Source organism: Molossus molossus, unplaced genomic scaffold (genome assembly GCF_014108415.1).
Source record: "Molossus molossus isolate mMolMol1 unplaced genomic scaffold, mMolMol1.p scaffold_m16_p_12, whole genome shotgun sequence".
In the NCBI taxonomy this organism is placed as follows: Eukaryota; Metazoa; Chordata; class Mammalia; order Chiroptera; family Molossidae; genus Molossus; species Molossus molossus.
In genome coordinates, this window is record NW_023425347.1 from 70,721,758 (window position 1) to 70,740,403 (window position 18,646).

At 39.4% G+C, this 18,646-nt stretch overlaps 1 protein-coding gene across 2 annotated transcripts in view; it reads left to right on the forward strand.

The window, feature by feature from the left end:
* LOC118626685 (phosphatidylinositol 3-kinase regulatory subunit gamma) overlaps nt 1-18,646 on the forward strand; it is a 109,621-nt gene that overhangs the window by 71,987 nt on the left and 18,988 nt on the right. For both annotated transcript variants that reach the window (XM_036256698.1, XM_036256699.1), the window contains 4 exons: nt 6,522-6,702; nt 7,130-7,255; nt 14,790-14,932; nt 18,049-18,225. In XM_036256698.1, the coding sequence (XP_036112591.1) occupies nt 6,522-6,702; nt 7,130-7,255; nt 14,790-14,932; nt 18,049-18,225 (627 nt within the window). The remainder of the gene's footprint in view (nt 1-6,521; nt 6,703-7,129; nt 7,256-14,789; nt 14,933-18,048; nt 18,226-18,646) is intronic.

The following is an 18,646-nucleotide window of genomic DNA, read 5'->3' on the forward strand; positions in this document are numbered from 1 at the left end:
CTAAGGGGTTAAGAGAAAAGAATAATGTCATAGAAGTCATGGGAGGATGAAATATTAAGGATGTTGAGGTTGAGGGAGAAGGAAAGGAGAGTAGAAATTTCAGTCACTGTAAAGAATCTGAGCGTGGGGTAGAGGGAGGGGGATAGAGTCTCGATTTGGTAAAAGTCATTGATGACCCTCAAATGAGAGGAATGAAAGTAAAATCAGATTGGAGAGAGTAGGTGTTGAGCAAGTAGAGGTTTTTCAATTAAATAACCACTTTAAAAATCAGTTAATATTCATTTTAGAAAATCTAGATAGTTACCATCTTTAGGAATCTGCTCTATGCTAGGCATTGGGCCAAGTGCTAGGATACAAGAAAGAATATCATGGTTCTTCTGTTCAAGAAGAGTATAGTGAGCTAGGGAGACATATAATTAAAAATTCACCATTTCTCTGTTCCTTCATATCATTACTTCCCTCCTCCTCTGCTTAGAATCCATGGTCCATTGTTAAAGTTATCCTTTTGAATATATCCTCAGCAAACTTGCTCTTTGCTCCCTCCATTGTAGTCACCTAACTGTATTCTAACACTTGTTAAATTCAACTGTCTATTCCTTGCTTATACTTGGACAGCTACATTTGAAGAAAAAGACACCATGCTGACTGGTCTCACATTAAATTTGTGACTACTAATCTTAAGTAGGACTTTAGTACTGCCCAGATGAATTTCTACATTTCCGCATTCCATTTACTCTTCCACTTTTTGTTTTTCCTTTATTGATTTTGAGAGAGAAAGGAAGGGAGAGGGAGAGAAAGATAGAAACATCGATGAGAGAGAACATTGATTGGCCGCCTCCTGCATGTCCCCCACTGGGGATTGGGCCCACAACCTGAGCATGTGCCCTGACCTGCAATCGAACTGGAGACATCTTGTTGCATGGGTTGACAAAGCTCAACCACTGAGCCACACTGGCCGGGCTCTCCCACTTTTTTTTTTTTTTATCCTCACCCGAGGACATTTTTCCATTTTTTGTTCAGATAGAGTGGAAGGGAGAGAGAGGAAGAGAGAGAGAGAGAAACATCGACGTGAAAGGGACATAGCTAGTGGCTGCCACCCGCACGACCAACCAGGGCTGGGGACAAACTGCAACCGAGGTACATGCCCTTAACGGGAACCAAACTTTATGTGATAATTTCACATGTTCTTTTTTTCCTCTTCAAATCAACAACATATCTTCTCCTTTTTAACTAAAGAAGTTGCTTCCTGTTTCACTGAGAACATGGAAGCTGTCAGAAGACATTTAACTCCCTTATGTCTCTGTTGCCACAGATATCAACATATTTGCACTTGACTGTGAAGACTCTGCCTTTCTCCTATTCTAGTGGGAGACTGACTGTTCATGTTCTTGTCCAGGATCTATCTCTCTGCTTGTGGACTGGATCCCATCTCTAATCTGTTCAAGTATATCACCCTGGGAATTATCTTATTTTTTATTTTTTATTTTTTTTGTTCAGATAGAGAGGAAGGGAGAGAGAGGAAGAGAGAGAGAGAAACATCGACGTGAAAGGGACACATCGAGTGGTTGCCACCTGCCCGACCCAACCAGGGCCAGAGACAAACCGCAACCAAGGTACGTGCCCTTAGCGGGAACTGAACCCGGGTCTCTCTGGACTGCAATGCTCTAACCGCTGAGCCAAACCGGCCAGGGCATCTGGGAATTATCTTGTCCTTTTTTTGGATCAACAATTTTCGTGTCTCGAATGAGTCATTTCATTAGCTTATATATAAATATGCTGTACTATCTCCCATTTAAGAATAATAAAATTTCCTTTTATTATTCTGTATCTTTTCCCAGCTATTTCTCTATTTTCCTGCTCTTATTTAGAGCAATATTCTTCAAGACAGTTGTCTATAGGCAATTCTTTTTCATCTTCTTTCATTCTTTTTAATCCATTCCAATTAGGCTTCCATCCTTACCATTCCACTGAAACCATTTTATCAGGATCACTTTGTGATCTCTACTTTGTCAAGCCCCAAGTCATTTACCCAATTGATTATTTCCTTTTTGTTGAAATGCTTGTTTTTTTAGTTTATTTTTGTTACAGATGTTTCTCCCTTTTTTCTTCCCTATCCCTGTTGAAATGCTTTTTAAAAAATTGTCTTTTAGAAATAAATAAATATTTTTTAGGATAACATACTTAGTTCTCCTTTCACTTCAGTAATTGCTCTCTCTTGGTTTCCTTTGGTGCTTCTTTCTCGTCTCCTTAAGCACTAAACATTGATGTACCCCAGGGCCTAGACCTTGGACCTTTTCTGTTATTCAGCTGTGCTCATTTTCGGATAACATCTATAGGGTGATGACTATTTTATACTTCTAGCCCAGACCTTCTACTGAACTTTAGATTCCTAAGAGCTGGATTACCTGCTCTTAGATGTTCACTAGGCATCTCAAACTTAACCTGTCTAAAAGCAAAATGTTTTTTTCCTGTTTAAATATTTTTTTAATTTAGCCTTCTTCATTTAATAGATGACAATTCCATTTTTCTAATTGCTTAAGATAAAAAGTTTGAAATCATCTTAATTTTGTCTCTTTTTTTCATATCCTTATTCAGGCCATTAGCACATCCTGTCAGCTCTTTCTTCAAAATATATTCATAACTCCACCATTTTTCAGTGTCTGCACTGCTATTACCCTTGTCCAAGACACTATCATCTCTGGCCTAGATTATTTTAATAGTCTTCCAACTGATCTTTTTACTTCTTTCTACCCCTGCCTGCTTTGAATTGTCTCTTCTCAACCCAACAACTAGAGTGAGCCTTTTAAAACACAAGACACAAGACAGATGATACTATTCTGCTCAAAACCTTCTTGTGTCTCCCCATCTTACTAAGTAAGAGCCAGAGTCCTTACAGTGGCCTATAGGCTGCTGTTATATCATCTAAGTTCCTTTTACATTTCTTACTTCATCTCCTACTACTCTCACTTCTACTCATTCAGCCCCAACATCACTGGCCTCCTTGCTGTTTTTCGAATATGTCAAGCTTGCTTCTACCTCAGGAGCTCTGCACTGTTGTTCTGTCTGCCTGGAAAACTTTTCCCTCAGATATCTGTTGTGCTAGCTCTCTCATTTAGTTTAGGACTATGAGCAGAATGGTTTTTCTTGTGCAACATATATAAAATAGCATAGTCCTGCTCTGGCCAGTGTTGCTCGTTAGAACATCAGCCCATGCACCGAAGGGTTGTTGAGTTTGATTCTGGATCAAGGGCATGTACCTGGGTTGCATGTTCAATCCCTGGCCCTTGTTGGGGTCTGTTTGGGAGGCAACCAATTGATGAGTCTCTCTCACATCAATGTTTTTTTCTCTCTCTCTTCCTCACTCCCTTTCCCTCTTTTCCTCCCTCTTTCCACCCCTTTTGCTCTCTCCCTTTCTCCCTCCCTTCCACTCTCTCTAAAAATCAATGGAAAAAATATCCTCAGGTGAGGATTAACAAAAGAAAAAATAAATAAAACAGCAATTCCTTCATTCCCAGAACTGTTTGCTCTCTTAATTTTTTTTTTCCATAGGATTTATTACTATTTGATAGTTGTTTATGTTGTATCTTTTTTTTTCTTTTATCCTCACCCGAGGACACTTTTCGATATTTTGTTCAGATTGAGTGGGAGGGAGAGAGAGAGAGAAACATTGATGTGAAAGGGACACATCAAGTGGTTGCCACCCGCATGACCCAACCAGGGCCGGGGACAAACTGCAACCTAGGCACACGCCCTTAGCAGGAACCGAACCCGGGTTTCTCTGGACTGCAGGCCAACGCTCCAACTGCTGAACCAAACCGGCCAGGGCAGTTGTTTATGTTGTATCTTGATGAGAAATTCCTTATCCTCTTTATAAGCTTAAAGATGGACATATGTTTCTCATGCTCCTAAACTGGAAGTTCCATGAAAGCATAGACTGTAGGTGGCTTGTTTATCACTGTATCTACCTAGAGTTACGTAGATCCTGGCACGTAGTAGATGTTCAGTAATTTTTTTTTTCCCAATTCTTACCCAAGGAAACTTTCTTCATTGATTTTTTAAGTAGAGTGGAGGGGAGAGTTGGGGAGAGAGAGAGAGAGAAAGGAACATTGATATAAAAGAGACACACCAGCCCTGGCCAGTTTTCTCAGTGGTTAGAGTGTTGACCCTCAGACCAAAGAGTCGCAAGTTCCATTCCAATCAAAGGCACATACCTTGGTTGTGGTTTGGTCCCCAGCCCTGGTCGGGGTTGTGCAGGAGACAGCCAGTTGATGTGTCTCTTTCACATCGATGTTTCTCTCTCTCTCTCTCTCTTTCTCTTTCTCTCCCTCCCTTCCACTCTGTCTAAAAAAAAAAAGGAAAAATCCTCAGGTGGGGATTTATTAAAAAGAAACAAACAATAAAATTGGTTGCCTCCCACATGACCTGACCAGAAATAGGATCTAACCTGCAACCCAGGTACGTGCCCTTGATCAGGAATTGAACCCAAGACCCGTTGGTCTGAGGGCCAAAGCTCTAATCACTGAGCCAAACCGGCCAGGGCTCAGCAATATTTTTATAAATGAATGAGAGCCTTTTAACTTTTCTCTAGCAGAGAGATCAGCTTGCATTTATTGTGAGTATATGTGTGGGTGTATCCACCGTAGGAACTACATACAATTGTGGGGTCCTTCTAATGTACATTTTTTAGGAATAAGTCTTCATCCATCTAAATACTGACCTTTAGAGCATTATTTAATTTAAATCAATCCATGGATTCCAACCTATGTGTTTGACCTTTCACTGATCCCGATGCCTCATTTATCATGTATAATTGCATGGCATAAAGAGATATAGAGGCATATTTCCCCCCATTAAGTCTGCATGCTGCTATAAGAAGAGTTGAGTGGGAACTGTTCAGTATTTTGCTAAGATATAGTGAATCTACTTGGTTTGGTTTTAGATTATACCTTCTAGGACTTAGAGAACATTGCCATTTTAAGCTTTGGTTATAAATGATCTTTTAAGGGACCATTGGATAGGATTCAATAAACAAAAGTGATCAAAACTATTCAAGAATCAAATTAGCCCTGGCCAGTTTGGCTCAGCGGTTGGAATGTTGGCCTGCGATCCAGAGAGACCCAGGTTCGGTTTCCGCTGGGGGCGTGTGCCTTGGTTGCAGTTTGTCCCCGGCCCTGGTTAGTCATGCGGCCCTGGTTAGTGGCGGCCACTTGATGTGTCCCTTTTACGTCAATGTTTCTCTCTCTTCTCTCTCTCTCTCTCTCTTTCCCTCCCTCCCTCCCTCCCTCCCACTCTATCTGAACAAAAAATGGAAGAAAGTGTCCTCGGGTTAGGATTAAAAAAAAAAAAGAATCAAATTAGACTCATCTAATATAAATGGCTCTTCCAAAACTGTATTTTGTAGAACAGTTGAATAACAGTTGAATCATTTATATATTGTGATGGCCTAAATAGTCATTTCCAAGAGTTATAAGCAAATATGAAAGATAAAATAATGTAAGATGCTAGATAAATTACTCAGTTATAAATCATTCAAGGAGCTTGATTTTGTGTGGCTATAGACAATAAAACCTTGAGTATGTTGGTGATTGTGTGACAAATGTTTATCATCCCCCTTCATACAGAGGGGGCTTCTGCTTCCCTTCACAGACACATAACCACTAAGCTTTAGGTCCTAAAGAGATTGTTTCTAGCCCAGCCGGTGTGGCTCAGTGGTTGAGCGTTGACCCATGCACCAAGAGATCACCAGTTCGATTTCCAGTCAGGGCACATGCCTAGGTTGTGGGTCAAATTCCCAGTGGGGGACATGCAGGAGGTGACCAATCAATGTCCTCTCTCATTGATGTTTCTGTCTCTCCATCTCCCTTCCTCTCTCTCAAAAATCAATTTAAAAAAAGCAAGAGATTGTTTCTATACTTTCTTAAAATATATTGATAAAATTTAAATTAGATAATTCATTCAGAAACAAAACAAAACATATGTATGGTACTTTTCTTAAGTGATTATTTTTGCCAAATTTGTTGATACTGAATGCTTTATAGGTATGTTGACCTTTAGTAAGCAAGATATTTATAGACAAAATAAATAGTTGTAAAAATAACATTACATATATTTTTACACACATAATTATCAATGCCTTTTCACCTGTTCCAGCCTCAACATAACAAAACTTGTTTATTATGTGACATCAAGCTTTTATTTTATTTTATTTTTTAATACTTTTTAAAAAATTGATTTTAGAGAGAGAAAGGAAGGGAGAGGGAGAGAGAGAAAGAAACATCGATGAGAGAGAACATCGATTGGCTGCCTCCTGCATGCCCCCCACTGGGGATCAGGCCCACAACCTGGGCATGTACCCTGACTGGGAATCGAACTGATGACCTCTTGGTTCATGGGTTGATGCTCAGCCACTGAACCACACTGGCCAGGCATGACATCAAGCTTTTATATCTTCATAATGAAAGTCGTACTTCACTAGAATTTTGGGGGGAAAAAATCTATAGTTGTTGCTTTGTTGTTCACAGGAAAGGAGGCAATAATAAGTTAATAAAGATCTATCATCGAGATGGTAAATATGGCTTTTCTGATCCTCTGACATTTAATTCTGTGGTGGAACTCATTAATCACTATCATCATGAATCACTTGCTCAGTACAATCCCAAACTTGATGTGAAGCTGATGTACCCAGTGTCCAAATACCAACAGGTATGATTACACAAGTTCCTTATAGCTATTTGGCAAGTGATTACTTTTTTATTAGAATTTACCAGGCTTATGAGTTAAAAAACAAACAAAAACCTAGTCATTTAAAATTTTATACTGAAGATTTAAGAATTTTAGAACTTATTTTGTGGCAAATATTAATAGCTTGGTTCATGTATTTATTAACTTTATATAAAAATACTTTAATATTTTCTATTTGTACTTTATTTCTTGATCTTTAAAGTATTAACTATTTTGTTGTGATAAGAAGACTGATCTTAGTGTTAACAAAAGGATTTAGTGCTTTTGCATACTTAATATTAATCCAGTGGCTTAAATTTACAGTAGAAATGCAATTTAAAAATAAACAGATGTGAAAATTCATGTCAGAATTGTTGACATTCTTTACATTCTTTGTTTACCTGCACAGGATCAATTCGTAAAAGAAGATAACATTGATGCAGTAGGTAAAAAACTTCAGGAGTACCACTCTCAATATCAGGAAAAGAGTAAAGAGTATGACAGGCTATATGAAGAATATACCAGAACATCCCAGGTTAGTATATTTTTTAAATTTAGGGCCAGTATGCAACATTAAGTTATATCAGATTTTCTTTACTTCACTTGACAATCTTTAGCGATCTTCATGTCTTAAATAGCCTTTTTAAGACTTTGATATAAATTCCTCTCTCATTCATAAATCACTTTTTTATTGGTTAAGGATATATTTTATATCAGTTAGTATTAATTAGAATAAGATTTGCTTGCAAGTGACAAAAAATATAAAACAACAAAGGCTTCAGATAGAAATTTATTCTTCTTTCATGGATAGGCAGTTCAGGGGTTTTATGGTGACTCCACAGTAATAAGGGACTAGGGTCCTTCTGTCTTGATGCTTTACTATCTGAAGAAGTTGGCTTATTCCAATATATAGCCATAATAACCATATTCTAGCAAATGGGAAGGAAGAATAGGAAAGGGAAAGGAAGTTTCCTATTTTTATGTGTTTTTTTAGTTGAATTTTTAGAGAGGAAGTGAGAGAGAAATAGAAACATCAATGTGAGAGAGATAACATTGATCGGCTGCCTCTTACACGCTCCCTACCGGGGATTGAGCCTGAAACCTGGGCATATGCCTTGACCGGGAATCAAACCAGGACCTCGCAGTCCATTGGACGATGCTCAAGCACTGAGCCACACTGGTGGGGCAGGGATGTTCCCTATTTTAAGGCTACTTGCTAGAAACACACACTACTTCCACTTTCCTCCCACTGTATAGACAAAGTTGCAGAGCACAACTAAAGCTGCAGGGGCTGTGGAGAAAGTCTTCTGTAACTATGGGGGGGGGTCTATATTTACTGATTTGGAGTGATTTCTAAGATATAGTAAGTAAAAAAGAAGTAAACTATAGAAAATTATATGTGGTGTACTGTCATTTATGGTTAAAAAAAAAGAGTATAGAGGGTAATATATGTGTACACGTTAATATGTACTCAGAATGTCTCTGTTCAGAAACTGATATATCCTCTGGGTAAGATAATTAAGGCAGTGAGAGTCCAAAAGAAGACTTACTCTTTACTATATATTCTTTAATATTGTTTGATTTATTTTTTCTGTTTGCATGTATTACCTTCTTAAAATATATAAAATGAACTGAATTAGAATTCAGGAGGTTTATTTTCTAATCCTGGTTATGTTGAAAATTACTTGTATCGCTTGAAAGATTCTGTCTATGTTTTAAGTTCCCCAACTGTAAGGTGGAGATAGATAATGGTAACCCCAACTATATTTGAGTAGTGTGTGGGGGAGAGAGAGAGACAGACAGACAGAGGCAGAGAATCTGGTTACAAAGGTCAGTATAACCATCCAAAACTACTTATTGAATACCTAGTCTAGGCCTGATACTATGCTTGACTCCAGAAACACAGAGGGAGAGATGAGGTCCTGTTCTTCAAAAGTTTGAAGTACTCTGACAATATTTGTTAAACACGATGTGAATTAGTCAAAATGTCATACTTTAATTTTTTTCCTCTGCATCAAACAAAGCATTGATGGATTACTGTTCTTGTGTGTGTATGCTTACACACGCAAATATAGTAAGGGCAACATACAACACTATGTTTAATCTCACAAAGAATATTGAATAAAAAATGCAAAAGAATACATATAATACAAGTCTGTTCATATAATGTACAAAACCAGGCAGATGTTAACTTTTTTATTTTGGATGGGAACATAAAGTGGTAAAGAATCATAAGGAAATGATCATCATAAAGGATAGTGTTATCACCAAGTCAGGGGCGGTGGATTGGGAAGAAGCAGAAAGTTATGATCCAGAAAGGATGCACAGGGAATTTCCTGGGTGCTGGTAGTGGATGTTCATTTTATAATAATTTGTTAAGCTGTGCATTTGTTTTATGCACTTATGTTATATCTACCACTAAAAATGATAAGCATTAAAAGCACATGGCTGTATGCAAAGCCAATATGAATATTTCTATAGATTAGAGGTAGAACAGGAATCCATAATAAAAACCATAAATGGAGCTTTCAGATCTGAAAATAAGCAGATGCAATTGAGATTTGGACCTCCCTGATTGTTCCTTCTCAATCTTCTTTATTTTTATTTATTTATTTTTATTTCTCCTCTTTGACCTCGGTTATCTTCTTTCTCTCTCGTTTTTCCCCCAAAATTTATTCCAGTTTTTTTTTTTTTTTTTTTGAGCAAGAGAAACATTAAATTGTTGTTCCATTTATTTATGCATTCAGTGGGACAACGCTATAACCAACTGAGCTATTGGACCAGCATTCTCTTTTCTACTTACTCATTTACTCTCTGGTAATTTCAAACAATCTCATAAGGCTTTACATACCATCTATATGCCAGTAACTCCCAAACATATCTCTGGTCCTTGCAATTTCTCTTAATTCTATATTCATACATCCAACTATGTATTCAACAACTTCACTTGGAGGTTTAGAAGATTTTAATATATACAAAATTGACTCTGATGTTTCACCTCAGACTGTTCTACCCTTAGCCTTTCCCGTTTATTGAGAGCAATCCTCTCCTTCTTACTTGGGTCGAAATCCTTGAAGTCATTCAATAGATTCTTTGTATTATAACTTGCATCCAATCCATCAGCAATTCCTGTTGACTTTATATTTATTCATTCATTCATTTATTTATTTTTACTTTATTGATTTTAGAGAGAGAGGAGGAAGAGAGAGAGAGATGGATGAGATTGGCCGCCTCCTTGTTGCCCCCCACTGGGGATTTGGCCCACAACCTGGGCATATGCCCTGACTGGGAATAAAACCGATGACCTCTTGGTGCATGGGTCGATGCTCAACCTCTGAGCCACACCGGCTGGGCGATTTTACCTTTCGAATATACCCAGAATTCAACCCCTTCTCACTATATTCGTGGCTAATACCTTGATCTAAGCCACTATCATTTCTTGCATTGATTTGCCACAGAAACCTCCTAGGCGGGCTTCCTTTCCTTATTTATCAGCTTCCACTGATCAGTTCTCAACATAGCAGCTAGGTGATACTTATAAAACATAGGTCACAGCACTCCTTTGTTTAAGACCCAGCTCTGGTTCTACATTTTACCCAGACTGAAAGCCAGAGTTGTTTCTGTAATGTCCACTATGATCTGTGTGCCCCTCTTCCTCTTGGACCTCATTTCTTAAACTCTCTTCTTCTTTATGGCACAGCCCACTAGCCTCCTTGTTGTTCCTTGAATATACTACACCTGCTTCCTACCTTTGTGTGTTTGCACTGGCTGTTTCCTTGCCTGAAACACATCCCCCTGACCCCAGATAGTCAAATGGCTAACCTCCTCACCTTCTTGAAGTTTTTGCTCAAATGTTGTCATCAAATTAAGACCTACCTGACAATTTTATTTAAAATTACAACTCACATTCCAACCTTCCTTCCCCACTCTACTTTTCTTTTTTTCCATAACATTTCCTACCTTCTAATAAACTATGTCGTTTATTTATTTGCCATGTCTGTTATTTATTGTCTGTATAATTCACTAAACTATAAGTTCCAGGAGGGCAAAAAAAAAATTTTCTTTTAATCCTTACTCGAGGACATTTTTCCATTTCTTTCTTTTTTTTTTTTTTTAATCCTCACCCAAGGATATTTTTCGATATTTTGTTCAGATAGAGTGGAAGAGAAAGAGAGAGAAACATCAATGTGAAAGGGACACATCGAGTGGTCGCCACCCACATGACCCAACCAGGGCCGGGGACAAACTGCAACCGAGGTATGTGCCTTTAGTAGGAACCGAACCCAGGTCTCTCTGGACCACAGGCAAACGCTCTAACTGCTGAGCCAAATTGGCCAGGGCCATTTTTCCATTTCTTGTTCAGATAGAGCGGGAGGGAGAGAGAGGAAGAGAGAGAGAGAGAGAAACATCAACATGAAAGGGACACATTGAGTGGCTGCCACCTGCACGACCCAACCAGGGCCGGGGACAAACTGCAACTGAGGTACGTGCCTTTAGCGGGAACCGAACCCAGGTCTCTCTGGACCGCAGGCCGACGCTCTAACCACTGAGCCAAATCGACCAGGGTGAGGGCAAAAATCTTTAAGCTTGTTCACTTATGTATCCCAAACACTTCAAATAATGCTTAGCATATAGTTAGTGGTCATATTTGTTGAATTAATTTATACAAGATAATGAACCAAAAGCACTCCCTTTGGCAAGGGCATGGAGTCAGACTTATGGTGTGAAGTGGAATCTAGGGGAGGGCTAACTCTCCTGTGAATAGAGGCTAGAAAAAAAATGGCTATTCTTGCATGTGGCTTTGGCTTGTATAGAGCTACATTTCTCTTTTCTGACACAGCTAGAGAAAGCTCCACATGCTGGAAACATGCTTAGTCATATTAAGGATTTCACAGCAGATTATGAGTTTTGAGCAGCTGATGTAAGACTGGGTTCTGGACTTGGAAGCCCTGGTTGGAGAGCTGGGTGTGGGGGAGGAGGAGCGGGAAGACGGAGGCAACCAAAAAGCCACTAGTAGATCAAAGTTAGAAGAGGGCTAAATTTCTTTATGTGAGAATTCAGAGCAGGACTGAAATGGGGCTGTGTACAGAAAGCCATGGAGACTTCAAGCTTTGGGAGGTGGGGGAGGAGAGGGAGGGATCCAGTAATTAGTAGTACTGGGACAATAAGTGTCAGAGATTAAAGAATTGACCTCCTCTTTGTATAAATGTTGTAGTGTTTATAAATGTTATAGACCTCCATGTGTTATAGTGTTTATAAATGTTATAGACTTCCTCTGTATTTCTATGAAATCTTAGATAAAACCTAATTTGTTTTGATGTAAGTGAATTCTTTCCAGAGAATGGGAAAGAGATTGTGTGTCCTGAGTCAGAGTTGGCACAGGGTGAGAATAGATTGTATGTGGGGCTATTTAACATCTGGATTACAAAAAATTAGGATGAAAAGTGATATGACTTACTGATGGATTGGGATAGGAGACAGGAATTTGGCAATGAGATCATTGGTGACCTTGGAACAGCAGTCTCTGTGGAATGGTGAGTACAGAAGCCAAAACAGAGTCAGTTTGAGTGTGAATGAGAGATGAGGAAAGAGAGAAGCTTAACTGGGACTGGGAAAGAATTTAGGGTTAGGGATTTTTTTTTTTCTCAGAGTAGTGTAACTAGAACTTGTCTGTATGTTGATGAGAAGGAACCATCATTAGACTAGGAGAGTAGTTAATGGTGTAAGAGAGGCTGGCTGATGTGATGGATGAAGTACCTGAGAAAGGAAGAGGAGTTGAGACCCAGAGCACAAGTAGATAAAGAGAAGAGGAAGAGCCATGGCCGGTTTTGCTCAGCGGTTAGAGCGTCGGCCTGCGGTCCAGAGAGACCTGGGTTCGGTTCCCGCTAAGGGCATGTACTTCGGTTGCAGTTTGTCCCTGGCCCTGGTTGGGTTGTGCGGGTGGCAGCCACTCGATGTGTCCCTTTCACATCGATGTTTCTCCCTCTCTTACTTCCTCTCTCTCCCTCCTGCTCTACCTGCATAAAAAATGGAAAAATGTCCTTGGGTAAGGATTAATAAAAAAAAAAGAGAGAGAAGAAGAAGGAAACAGTGTACATACAGGTAGGTTTATAGGTTTGGTGGTTGGTATAGTTGCATTGTTTTTTTCTTTATTGATATTTAGAGAGAGAGGATGGGAGAGGAAGAGAAAGATAGAAACATCAATGAGAGAGAACATTGATTGGATGCCTCCTGCATGCCCTCAATTGGGGATCAGGCCCACAACCTGGACATGTGCCCTGACAAGGAATTGACCAACAACGTCTTGGTGCATGGATCGATGCTTAACCACTGAGCCACACTGGCCAGGTGGTATAGTGGCATTATTTATGGGGGAGCTGCTGCTTGGGCTGTAATATCAAATACTTTCCCATTTGCTGCTCTATCTATCAACACATATATCAGTGTTAGTCGAAGTCTAGATTTTTGGTATTTTCTTTGTAGATACCGGGCCAGAACTTTGTAAGTAATTTCTAAACTTGCAAGGGAGCCAGGATCCTGTACTATAATTTCAGAGTTGTGGAATTTGTAGCTAAATATTTAGATATGGTCATTTTAAGTTTTTAGTACTATTTGAGATATATATGATATAACCTCAATTATATGGAATATCTTAAAGGTTTGAGCTTCTCTCATCAGCCAATCCCCTTATGTTCCAACCCTACTGAGTATTTGCTTATCCCTGAACATCCCATATTTCATATACATGCCATGACAAATATGTGCAATGCTTCATTTTCTCCTACCACAGTTCTTTAATTCTTCAAATGCCGCCTTCTCCATGAGACCTCTGTAAAGCAATTACTTAACTAATTCACCCCACTTGAAATCACCCCACCCCTCCACCATGACGTGAAACAAAACCTATTAGAGTTCAGAAATCTATTTCACCTGTAGTCTAAATCCTGAAAGGTAGGCTCCCTGTTTTACGAATCTCTTTATCACCATATGTTATTTCCTGTATAGTGGATTTTCAGTAATCATTTGTTGAAATCAATCAATGCTGCATAGTTGAGGAATTATCTCATAAGCAACAAAACTTTGAAAATTGTAAACATTTAGGATAGTAATCTTTCTAGACCTTTATATACATTTCTTGAGTTTCTAAAGTAAATTGAACAAAATCTAATCCTCTTTGAAGATTTTAGGCGAATCATGATTTAGATGATAAAGTCTACGAATACCCTCAGAGCTCCATCTAAATGTATAGGACTTCTTACCCTAGTGCTGAATGGCTTAGCCTGCTAGGCTTTTGTTTTGTGGAGTTTTTAGTTTGACATCTTATTCTGCATCTGATTTTAGCAACTGTTCTTCCCCTTTTTATTTTCTGCTTCTAATCAGATTAATCTACTGATGACTCTATTTTGAAAACTGCATGCTTTAGAAATGAAAGTAAGACTAAGTAGACTCTATAGCGTTCTTCTGTGAATAAGGCTTTGCACATTGGTGCATGAACTCCTCAGCTCTATCCATTCACTCCTTCAGGACCTTTTGGGGTCAGCACTACAATAGGTGCAAAGACAGAACTTCATCTTTGTCTTCAAGGTGTTCAGGGTTAATCCTGCTTAGCAACTCAGAGGCTTTTCTGTGTTCTCAGCTATAACTTCATGTAATAGTTCTTTTTCTTTTATTTTAGGGTTTTAATGAATGCTTTGCATATAAGTAATAAGGGTTTTAGCCTATCAATTTTTAACTGGTGTGCTGCAAGAATTTTTTAAACATGCAATACCTGACTATTTAGTTGGGGGCACTGACTTCTTTTTCCTTAGATTGTCAAATTAAAAAAATGACAACAGCCAATGCAACAATAGCCATCTGGTGTTACTTAATCAGAATTACATCTATTTTTTGTCAGATAGGCAGAAAATATATTTTTTGGTGTGCCACATAATTTTAGTAATTAGTTTATGTGTGCCATGAGATGAAAAACATTGAAAATTACTGGGTTAGCCTTCTGAATTCAGTCTTACATGGGATTGTAACAAAGCTACAAAGATAATAAAGTGTGTCTTTCTTTTTCTCTCCTATAGGAAATACAGATGAAGAGGACTGCAATTGAAGCTTTTAATGAAACAATTAAAATATTTGAAGAGCAGTGTCACACACAAGAACAATATCGCAAAGAATATATTGAGCGATTTCGCAGAGAGGGGAATGAAAAGGAAATTGAACGGTAAATCTCCCTAGTACCTCCAAGTGCGTCAGTGAGACAAGATGTCCTTTCTTCCCCAATAATCTCTGTTGTGTTTGCTTTTACCCCTCAAACTGCACAGTTCTTCCATATGGAAATACTTGCTGTTCCCACCAATGGCACCAAACTGAACCTCCTCTCTTCTGCATTCTTTCTCCATCCTCCTAAATGTTAACTCTTGCTCACCCTTTAGGACTCAGCTTTATTTTCTTTTTCTAGAAAATATTCCCTGATTCTCTGGACTGGTTTGGGGACTTTTTGTCCCTACTCCTACAGTATTGGTCCTGATCTCTACTGTAATATTTACTGACTGTCCCACTCACTAGACTGTGAGCTTATTGAAAATAAGGATGTTGGCTTATTTTCCTGATAGTTACAGCACCTGTTATGGTACTGGAGAGTACAAAGTGATACTTGTTGAATATTTGTGGAACTGAAAATCAATAGCAGCAGTCTGAGAATAAATTGGAGGTGGAACAAGACTGTGGGGCAAAAAGAGCAGCCTGACTGTTGTAGGTGGCTGCAGTCTTGTCATCATCAGGTTAAAAGATGGTGAGGCCCTAAACCAGATCAATGGCAGGGAAGGAGGTGGAGTTAATGGAAATGCTGAGGACTTGAGGCCTGACCAGGAATGATAGGTATGGCATAAGTCAAAGATTATTCCTAGTGACTAAGGAATATGAGTAACTAAGGGATGGTGTTATCCACCAAAATAGAGAGTATGAGGAGAGTTTGGGGTTGGAACCAATGAGTATGAGGCTCCTGTGAGAACCCAGTGGAGTAGTCTGAAAGGCTGTTGGATTTGGAGTTCAGATGCTAAGAATGAGATTACACAGGGAGAATGAGCAGCATGAGAAGTATTGGATCCGACAACCGAAGGGTATTGTAAGCCTTTATCAAAGCAAATTTAGTGGGCCCTGGCCGGTTTGGCTCAGCGGTTAGAGCGTCAGCCTGCGGTCCGGAGAGACCCGGGTTCGGTTCCCGCTAAGGGCACGTACCTTGGTTGCAGTTTGTCCCCAGCCCTGGTTGGGTCGTGTGGGTGGCAACCACTCGATGTGTCACTTTCACGTCGATGTTTCTCTCTCTCTCTCTCCCTCTCACTCTATCTGAACAAAATATCAAAAAATGTCCTCGGGTGAGGATAAAACAAAACAAAACAAAGCAAATTTAGTGGAATATTGGAAGACTGAGCCAGATGACAATGGGTTGAGGAGTGAAGAAGTGGATAACAAATAAAAATGAATCCTCTGCAAGGGGAAAGCAAAATTATTTTTCATATTAGCACCAAAGTGTTAGTGAACTTCTGTGTGCAAAAGAATAGGGCTAATGCCCAGCCATTGTGGCTCAGTGATTGAGCATTGACCCATGCACCAAGAGGTCGCCGGTTCGATTCCTGTCAGGGCACATGCCCAGGTTGTAGGCCAAATACCCAGTGGGGGGCATGCAGGAGGCAGCCAATCGATGTTCTTTCTCATTGATGTTTCTATGTCTCTTTCCGTCTCCAAAATCAATAAAGAAAAAAAAGTTAAAAAAAGAAGAATAGGGCTAAGTGCTGTGAGGCAGTATAGCTTAATAGTTAAAACCATGGGTTTGAATTCTTTGTTGACTATTTACTACCTGTGTGACCTTGGGTGAGTTACTTAATTTTTCAAGCCTGTTTTCCTCTTCCATAAACTGTGGATAATGTCTTGTTGAAATGCTATGAGAATTAAGTGATGCACCCACACACATATATACACATATTCTTGATATAGAAAGGCATGTTTATGTGTGTGTGAGTGTATCTTGGTATATGCTGTCAATAAATGGCAATTATTAATAACAAAGAAATAGAGAAGAACTTGTAGTTTAGTTGCAATGGGAGGTAAAGTAACATGATGACATTTTTTTTTTTAATCCTCACCCAAGGATATTCTTCCATTTATTTTCAGATAGAATGGGTGGGAGAAAGAGGGAGAGAAAGGGAGAGAGAGAGAAACATCAATGTGAGAAGGACACATGGACTGGTTGCCTCCCGCAAGGCCCCAACCAGGGCCTGGGGCAAACAACAACTGAGGTACCTGTCCTTGGCTGGAATCGAACCCACAACTCATTGGTCCATGGGCTGAAGCTCTACTGCTGAGCCAAACCGGCCAGGGCAAAAGCTCAGAGATTTTAAATAACTTGCCCATAGCCACACAGTAAGTGTTAGGCCAGAGATTCACACTTAGTCCAGCTGACTGCAAAGTTGCTCTTAATTGCTTTATTGTGTTCTCTTGATATCATCCATATAGTTTTACTTGTTCAATCATGGCTTGATCCAAAGTCCAAACAAGGTCATCAGGATCCTCTCTCATACCCTTTTGGTTCCAATTTTCTCTGTGTTGGCTTCATCCTCAGGCAGGCTTTCCCAGTGAGGTGGAATTACAGCAGCGGGGAGTCCCTAGAATCAAATACAGATTCATAATTCAGCAGTCCCAGTGGAAAGAGAAGCTCTGTTTACAATAGTTCTAGCAAAAGTCCTAGAATTGATTCTTATTGAGTCAATTTGGGTATTACTCCTATTTGTAAACCAGTCACTGTTGCCTGAGAGTATGGATAGAATGGAATGGGATAGTTTTATGGGCCAAGCTGGGTTGTGTGGATGTTCACCTGTGAATCTGAAATGGGGGAAGGGAACCCATACTACAGGGACCATTAGAGTGCTATTACCAGAAGAGTGCTAATGGCTACGGGCCAGGAAAATACAGCAGATGTCGACCACTCTTAAGATATTAGGACTCTGCCCGGCTGGTGTGGCTCAGTGGTTGAGCATTGACCCATACACCAAAAGGTCGCCAGTTCGATTCCCAGTCAGGGCACATGCTCAGGTTGTGGGCCCAATCCCCAATGGCGGGCATGTAGGAGGTGGCCAATTGATGTGATGTGTATCTCTCTCACATCCGTGTTTCTCTCTGGCTCTCTCTCTTTCTCTTCCCATCACACTCTTTCTAAAGATAAATGGAAAAATACCCTCAGGTGAGGATTAAAAAAGAAAAAGATAATAGGAGTCTGTTCACACTATAGAATGCTTCTGCTTGGTTCCTATTTTAGCCTTAATATGTCGAATGTTTTCACAGAATTATGATGAATTATGACAAATTGAAATCACGTCTGGGTGAGATTCATGATAGCAAAATGCGTCTAGAGCAGGATCTGAAGAAACAAGCTTTGGACAACCGGGAAATAGATAAAAAAATGAACAGTATCAAACCTGACCTGATTCAGCTGCGCAAGATCCGTGATCAGCACCTTGTGTAAGTAGTGCGGGCCTTTGTGGGAGGGAACCACTGGCACCAGGTTACTGCTGGCACTAGAAACAGAGGTAGAAGAACAGATTTGTAATTAAGAAATGGCCAGTAAGAATGTAGGAAAGTGTTTTTGTTAGTAGTAGGGGTACTAGAGTTTACCTAAAGTCATTGTGTTGGGAGTATTGTAGGATTCTAATTTGTAAAAATGCTTTGGAAATCTCAGAGGGTGGCTGTGGCATGAACAAAGTGATGTAGCTTAAAAAGTACAGAATAATGTTTGCCTAAAACACAAAAACCAGAATCTTTGGTTATATATTAGAACCACAGAAATGGAAAGGCAAGGACATTTGCCTGTAGAAAAGTATACAGAACAATCTATTGAAGGGTTTTATATTTAATAAATGAAACTCTGTATTTAAGTAATAGA